Source organism: Mugil cephalus, chromosome 18 (genome assembly GCF_022458985.1).
Source record: "Mugil cephalus isolate CIBA_MC_2020 chromosome 18, CIBA_Mcephalus_1.1, whole genome shotgun sequence".
Classification (NCBI taxonomy): Eukaryota; Metazoa; Chordata; class Actinopteri; order Mugiliformes; family Mugilidae; genus Mugil; species Mugil cephalus.
Genome location: NC_061787.1, coordinates 3,881,408 through 3,889,800, shown reverse-complemented (window position 1 = coordinate 3,889,800; position 8,393 = coordinate 3,881,408). Strand labels below are relative to the sequence as shown.

General features: G+C 44.3%; 1 protein-coding gene across 2 annotated transcripts; it reads right to left on the bottom strand.

Annotated features, from left to right (window-relative positions):
* Positions 1-1,154: 1,154 nt before the first annotated feature.
* Positions 1,155-6,038, bottom strand: foxh1 (forkhead box H1). 2 transcript variants are annotated; one of them, XM_047568390.1, is made up of 4 exons: positions 5,905-6,038; positions 3,760-4,369; positions 3,075-3,179; positions 1,155-2,910 (listed from the first exon to the last, which is right to left on the bottom strand). In XM_047568390.1, exons 2-4 carry the CDS (start codon positions 4,249-4,251, stop codon positions 1,921-1,923), a joined length of 1,587 nt encoding a protein of 528 aa, XP_047424346.1. In that variant the 5' UTR covers positions 4,252-4,369; positions 5,905-6,038; the 3' UTR covers positions 1,155-1,920. The 2 variants fall into 2 exon arrangements, with proteins under 2 accessions (XP_047424346.1, XP_047424347.1); XM_047568391.1 differs by lacking the exon at positions 5,905-6,038 and adding an exon at positions 5,508-5,811.
* Between the last annotated feature and the right edge of the window lie 2,355 nt (positions 6,039-8,393).

Below are 8,393 nucleotides of genomic sequence, written 5' to 3'. Positions count from 1 at the left end.
GGTGGAGACCTCCACCCCACGGAAGGATATGAGCTGTGGATCAAGGATAGTTTATGGATCAGGAATCCTGCAATAAAGATACCGTCACTCTGAGAGGATCCCAGACTCACTGACCCGTCCATCCCTCTAACTCCTCCACTAGTTCTTCTGTTTTATTAGTTATGTTAATATAGACGAGGTTGTACGTACAGGAGAAAGAAGTTCAGTTCTGAAAAGAAACCCACACTCCTGCAGTTTATCTTCATGTCCTTAAACACCAAATAGATTTAGTAGGAGATTCAAAACAGTTACATTTCAGGAAATTTGTTAAAAGGATTAATTAAACTAGATTCTCTCACTTAAAAGTAACTAAATAAATGTACCTAAATAAATGTTCAACTGAGACACTTGAATCATTGAATTTTCATGTCTTTATACTCTACAAGTCATATTTAACTTGCTCTAGTTGTCGGTTATTTTACAAATTACTAAAAAAATTTGTAAAAATTGTAGCGATTCTGTAATAAAATCAAACTGTTATAAACTAAAGCTAAAAAAAATAGAAATTATTTTAACTTTAACATTTTAACTTCCATTTTGTACACTTCATTGTTTAGATTATAGATGATAGAACAGGCCCATGTGTATTTATATTTACTTGAGTGTGTTGCACATGCTTGTAAGCAAGTTTGTAATTTTCTTAATTTTTATTTATGTTTTTCTGTTTATTCCAATGCATATGCCTGTAATACAGAAAACTAAACTAAATACGTATTACGAAAAAAATAGAACTTATTCCATTTACTAATTTAGATACATGACGATGGTGCATTTTATTTTTACTAGTAGTGTAGTAGTTTTATTATTTATTGTTGTATTACCATTTTAGCTCAGTTTTTAGACCAAATAGCACTTTTGAGGACATATTTTTTTATATTTTATATTATATTCCTTTGCATTTGATTCATAAATACTATTATACTTAAAGGTCTGAAATAACGCGGACCTAACGCTGCTGCTCCAGCTCTTTTGTGAGTTCTGTATTTACTAAAAGGAAAGATAACAACCAGAGCTGAGGAAGGAATTAAATTCTAAAATGACCAATGAGATAAAAATGATAAGAACCAATCAAATGCAACGTGTGCATGTAAACGTAACACACACACACGACACCGTTAAAATAAACAGCGTTTTATTTCGTACCCTGTTCAGCTGAGACCTTTCTGTACAAAACTTTAAACAAGACCACAGGAAAAATGACAAGAAATCTGACGAGACATTCACCTGCCAACGTATGAATCGTGACGCTAAAAATAGTGCAAAGAACCAGCAGTGCAAAGTCTACGGGAGACACGTCCTGGTCTGAGGTAGGTGTGAAGTATTGGCTCATATTTAAAAAAAAATACAATAAAAATAAATCCTAGTTGCCAGGCTGTGCACGGATGGTTTAGAAGTGAGTTCGCGTGATGGGATTATTTGGTTTTCCCTCTGGTTGAAGAGGAATCTGTCACCGGGACGGGAACAAATGGCCTTTAAGACGTCTGCACACACACACTCACACTCTCTGATATCATTTACTTTTTCTTTTTTTTTTATACCTAATTGTCCTCGAATGGAAGGAAAAACTATACGAATAATTGAAATTTACTATAAACAATACATTCAGCGGTCGTCGTGGGTAGAAAACATTCACAAGTTGGCGATAACAAAAAAGAGTGCAAACAAGATTGGCAGTGCAAAGGGCTTGAAGTAATTACACACTCGATTCCACTGAAAGCCTGAGGTAGATACGTGTTTTGTTGTATAGTTTCGTTTTTCGTGGAGGTAGTTTTGCTTCAGTAAATCTGTGTAACACAAATGAATCCACCTGATGGGTCCGGATTCAGACTCCTACAGGATCCTGGTTTACCCTCCCGCCCTGTGTGGTAGCGGTTTGCTCAGTCAGTACTGATGGTACCGGTCCAGAGGAGCCCCGTGCTGCAGCGTGTACTGACTGGGTGCTTGGTGATGTGAGTTCTGATTGGCTGGTACCAACACGTCGAACACGCTCTTATTTGGAGGCACCGACTGTAGCATGTTGTCCAGGTCCATGATGAGAGGAGGGGCTTGAACCGAGACCCGTCCGTTGGGGAGAATGGGCCAGTAGGCGTGGCCCAGGAAGTGGCCGGGCGCCACGTGAGAGCCGCCGTATCCGTAGAAGGGCAGTCCGCCGTGCAGCGACATCAGGGGGCCGCCGCTGAACCTCATGCTGGGCGGGGCGACCGCGTTCGGGGGCGCGTATTTGGCGTAGGAGGTCGGCAGCTCCCACGGGGGCGCGACCGCCTCCCGTCTTGCTGACTTGTGCAGCGGCGGCCTGTAGTCCTCGTAGCCGTCTGAGCCCGCTTCTCCGTCCGGAGGAACCCGCTTCCCGGAGAGAGACATTCCTTTCCACTCCTCGTCGGAGGAAGAGGAGGAGGAGGAAGAGGAGGAGGAGGTGGAGGCCGGGCTCACGGAGCTGGCGGAGGCGCTGCGGGCGGAGGAGGCGTAACGGGGCCGGTGAGTCGCCGAGGGCTGGGGCCGCTCCGCCTCGCCCCAGCAGTCCCTGCCGGACGCGTCCGCCTCCCCTGAGGCGCTGGTCGGCCTCAGGCTGTGCAGCAGAGAGTCGATGGCGAAGGACGAGTCCAGCTTGGGCCTGAACAAGTCCTCCTGCGGCGGGGGTGGATTCCCGGAGCGGCCGAGGGGGAGCGTGGTGACGGTGACGGGGTCGGGAGGCGCCTCAGACTCGGGCTTGTATCCCTGCAGGATGTAGGGGGCGAGATCCTGGGCGAAGACCGTCTCGTCCTGGCGTGACACGGGCGTGTTCTGCCTCTTGAGGAGCTCCAGGGGAACGCGGCTCAACTCCACCGTCCAGAAGTTGCCTTTACCCTGAGGTTTGCTGGGGTCCTTCAACACCTACAAGTCAGAGGAGGATGGACAGAGATGTCAGGCAGGACTCACCTAATCTCACAATGACTCAATCACAAACAGGTTTCAGGCTTCAGTCCAAAGATCCTCAGCAGTGTTTCATTAAAGGCCACTGTTGTGACACAAGAGTAGGAGGTTTCCTGGGTACAAACCTTCACAAAGCAGTCATAGGAGGAGAGGTTGTGCCGCACAGAATCCCGCCAACCTTTGTAGTTTCCTTTAAAAAACGGGAAGAGGGCACTGATCTCCTGGAGTATCTAGAAATAAAATTAAAACCATCAGCTTGGCTCTGAAACATACAGGCAAAGAAGAAACGCTTTCCCTCATATGCAAAATACAAAACAACACAGCAGCAACTTTAGACTAAAACGTTATGACGATGGGTACCTTTAAATTTAACAGAAATCAAAATGAATCATTTGATAGGCAGAGAAAATCCCAGCTATTCCAGATGAATGTGATTTGAGGCTGTACTGTATATCTTATCACTGTTCCTGATGCAGGTCAGTGTCTGGTTTCACTGCCTTATCAAAGCAAAGCAGGAATGGCTGGAGTAGTGGTCACTCGAGTGTCACGATGAGCTGCCTGTTTAGTGTCACTGTGTGAACTGTAAAAGATCTGCTGGCTGGTTCAATTAAAAGAACATTCAGAATACAGTACAATGCATTCTCCCAAATGCACAACTTTCCTCAACAAGGCACCGAGAACATCGTCAATGAGTGAAAACCATACGCAGCAGCACCGTGCGTAAAAGACAATATTCACCAGGTACAGACAAAATAACCCAAGCCTAGTGGTGTGCACACAAACACACAGACGGTGTAATTCAATTTTTACCTCTGATAACGTCAGTTTCTTCTCTGGGGACCTTTGGATGACCATTGCAATCATTGCAAGATACGAGTAGGGTGGTTTTGGATACCGCTGATAGTTCTTTTTCTTCCCAGCTCCGGCGTTACTTTTCTCCCGTCCACTGCTCCATGTGTCTCCTGTAATAGTTTCCTGGTTTGAGTGGTCATCTCGAGCGTCCGTGTGTGTGGAGCCAGGTGACAGGGCTTTATCCATGGATCCCGTGGCACTGCTGATGTGTCCGGAGCGCGCTGCGCCGGGTTTCTCCGTGCGCGGCGACGACGACGGCTGCTGCTGGGGAGGCATCTGAACCGGGGGGTGAGGCCAGTGTTGGGCGAACGAAGTACTCCGCGCTACGCAGCCGAGAGGAAAACTCCTCCGCACATTTCTGTGGAAGTCAAGTTGATGGTCGAGATGTTCTCCATGGTGTTGCAGAGCGGGTGGTGCCAAGAGGCGCTGCTCCGGCCAGTGCTTTGTCATGCTGATCGGCCCAGGGGGAAGATCGGCCCGCACGTTCGGACAAGAGCGCACAGAGAGGGGGAGGGAGGTCAAAGAGCTGGTCCTTAACTTCTGGCAGACTGCTGGCTCCAGGCTGACTCTATTTGAAGAGCAAACAATTAACAGTTTCATGTAAATCCCGCTGCGTAATCGAGGAGAGAATGACGCGTTATCTCAAAGCAGAATGACTGATCACCCTGGGGGCTGGGGTGGGTTTGTGTACGGACAGAGGAGAAACAGAGAAAGGCAGAAAACCTGTAAACCAGCCTTGTGATAATATCAACACGACACACACAACGCGGAGACTCGAAATGCATTGGAAACTTTGTTTAGAAGGTTTACGCACAGAGGATTTAAGCGTCTCTGGAGTAGACACGTTTAGTTTTACGCAGTTCCAGCTGCACACGATGATCTCCAAAACAACCAAACCCTAAAACATCATTTATTTGTGTTTTAAAATACTTAAGCCTTTTTACGAGAGTGGGAAAGAAGTTAAACTGAATGTTGTGGATGGGGAGGTGGGCACAAGAAAGAGCAGCAATTTCGATTGAAGCTCGCATGCAATCAACAATCTTTGAGCAGCAATATACAAAAGGTTTGGCTAATATACAAAACGCCGAAGGTGCCGGTTTCAATACTTTAGAAGTGAGTTTGTTTAATGGATCGCATTAAAATATTTAAACTCTAAATTATAGTTGAGACTGACATTTTTTTTAAAGTTTTTTTAAAAAAAAAAAAATCAAACTGAACCAGCTCATGAGGAAAGATACTTAGACATGCTCATGTAACCCGCTCGGAAAGCTACACAAATAGCTACGCAAATTTGAGAACGATATTGTAAATATAAAGTGTAATTGATCGGTGGGTGCAGAATGTATCATCTGGGCTGGTCATCGCGACCCTGAGAGCGCGCAACAAACAGGCGGGGAGGGGTGTTCGGCACAGCCAGGGTCTCCCCGTGGCCACGCAGGACGTCATTCACCGGCGAAAGACTTAAGTTTCGGGAATGCGCATCTTTTGTTCGAGTTAACGTAGTGCTAATGTGCAATCCCTCGCTTCCCAGCAAGACCGTGAAAACAAGTTGGATTAGAAGGAACCCCGTCGGCGAGCTGGAGACCGCTCCTTCCCCCGAGAAGCTGCTTAGCATGTGAGGAAATCCCGGGGCCATTCAACACCATTTGTGGGTTTTGTGGCGCTTACAAGCTGCTAAGTGTTGTAGTTGGGGTGAGAATTCACACCTTAAACATGAGCCGTTCCCCTCCTATTTCTCCTCCTGTTGCTGGAAACTGCTCCAAGAAAGATATCCTCTGAACTAAAAACGACCAATGCAGGAATCAACATAACTCAAGGGTTGCGCAAAGGTTGACACGGCAGTTAATTTCTGTTTTTTTGTTTGTTTGTTTGTTTGTTTTTTAATTGCATTAATGCAGGATCAGTGACAGTGTCACACAATTGACCGACAATTAAGAGGCAACTGAAATGCAGCCTACAACATCCATGCTGGGTATCGACACCAAATCGCTTTGCTTTCAGGTTAATGTGGAAAATGACAGATTTTGACAATTAAACAACTGCAAAAAAAAAAGAAAGAGGACTCTTTAGGTGTCTCCCTTAACGTCCATTAACTAAACTTACCATGCGAATTTGCAACTTTTACACTTTTTGCAGGAAGCTTTTGCAGGAGCTTGTTTTCCAGATCACATGGTCCCGATAACCTCCCTCCCACCTGCTGCAATTTGCACCAGAAGTTTTCTTCTCTGGTCTCTGGTTTCTCCCTGTTGCACAGAATCTTTGTCTCCCTCTAGCGGTTTCACTCAAAACTACAAGCTTGGCCCCAAATCACATTTAATTGTATTTTAACAATTATTTCCTCTTCCCTCTTTGTGAGCCTGACCTTTAAACGTGTACAGGCCGCGCACAACGTTTAGGCCCATGTTTACACTCGCTCTCATCGTGAAGTGGCCGCCGCCAAATAAGCTGATTTGAATACAAACTGTCCACCCGTCTCTTCCTGTCTGCCGGAGGGGCCAGTTAATAGGTTTTGCTGGGGATTAGCGGGATGTGCATGAAAAGAATGGGGGGGACTCCTTGAATGGGGCTGCATCTGGGACGAGGCTGCTCACACGGGCTGATTGTGTCTGGACAAATCCTCGCTAAGCTGCTCTGTGAAGCATCCTGATACTGAGACGGAGAGGGAATTAGGGCGAAAGTGGAAGAAAGTTGTTAAAAGATTCTATGCACTGCGACGTTTACTTGTCCCAGACATTAAACGCTCAGATCTGAGGGTTTTGACATTTGTAAAACTGAGCAGGACGCCACTTAAGGCCAGTAGGAAAATAAATGGTAAAGGTGTTATCATCTCGTATGTAGTAGTTACTTTTAATGAAATTTTGAATAATCTGCAAGAAATACTGGCGACGTTACACGAGTACAAATATATGCACTGCAGATGTTTTTATGACTGAGGCGGCCAGCGTCATTTCTTCATGTTATAAACTCACCCCGAAGGTTGGATAATCTTCGTAGATGATCGAATCTGATCTCTATCATGAGGAATGTCGGCCGACTTTATGCAGTGTTACACAGAGGAGCATCCTGGAAACTGTCTCTGCAAGATAAAGCACTGGACACTTAAATAATCACAGCTTTAAAGTATTTGAGTGTGTTGTAATTACAGTAGTAGACCACTACCAACACCTGGATCTCAAAGGTACAACAGAAAAACATTATAATGTTCACAAAGACAGAGATTATCATGTGAGAACGTGTCCATGTAAGACACTCGTGTCCAGTAACTCATCAGAAGGAGTTTATAATAATAACCTGAACAGAAACATTATCTTTGTAGTTGAAAAAAACACATAAGAAGAAAAAAATGCAAACCATTCCTTGAATTAATGATCAGATGTGAACACAACCAGGATGCATTTGAGAGATCTAATCTCTGACCACGTCCAGATGTGGTCTGGATCACGTTTATCCCGCATTTCAATATTAGTGTGAACACATTGCATTGCATCTTAGTCCTGGGACGTCAACACAACGGCTCATTCTCTGAAGCCTTCTCATTGTAGTGTCTCTGCAGAGTGTCTCTGGATGTCTGGGTCACAGCAGGGGTCGGCATATCTATCTGGTCTGGGGAACCAGTTCCGATGCTCCTGGAAGCATCTTGTGGTCAGTCAGCTCGCAATCACCAACAACAGTGTGACCGTTTGTTAAATCTCTATTTAATTACAGGACGGTGTCGTGTCATGTTTGTGCAGCGCAGAGAGAATCATTAAGACACACACTGTTTGACAGTTTGACAGTGAAAAGAGTGCAGTTACATTTTGTAAAACTTAATGTAACAGCTAAACTCTGAGAGAATCATAAATGCTCACACAGCACAAACACACGCCTGTGCACATAAACGCACCCTTTATATTTGACTCAGTGAACAAGGCCGGGCTGCTTTTACACTTACCCGTAAAAATGTGTACAGAGGGTTGGCCACTGCTCTTTTGTTTAAATAGAATGTACATTTAGTTTGTAAAGATGGATGGACGTGGTACAGCTCCACTAAGGTGAAGCCAGAGTAGAGCTCCCCCTGGTGTCTGGCTGCGGTATAGGTCATATAAGCTCCGCCTCCTCCACCTGCCGTATTTGGTTGAAATGATAATAACAAAAACTCTTGAGCTCCAGAAAATAAGCTTTTATCGATCACAGCTTTAAACTAAGATGCAAAACAGTTATCTGCAACATACAAATATTTTCTTAGAACACAGCAGTAAAAAAAGTTATCACACATAATAAAATAAAAGCAGCTTATTATCATTCCACATGTTAATGGGAAGTAGTGGCACCAGTTTATGGTTTTTACAGAAACAAGTCAAGCAAGTTTCTGATGGGTTTTACTCACAGTTTCCTATTTAAACCTCAACTCTGTCTCCTTTGAATTCTCCTTTTGGATTACTGTGATCTGGATGACTGAGAACCTTCACATACTTTATTATATATATATATATATATATATATATATATATATATATATATATATATATATATATATATATATAAATATATATATCTGTCTCTGCTTCTCGTATTTCTTTATATATATATAACACAGAGTCATGTCATATGCA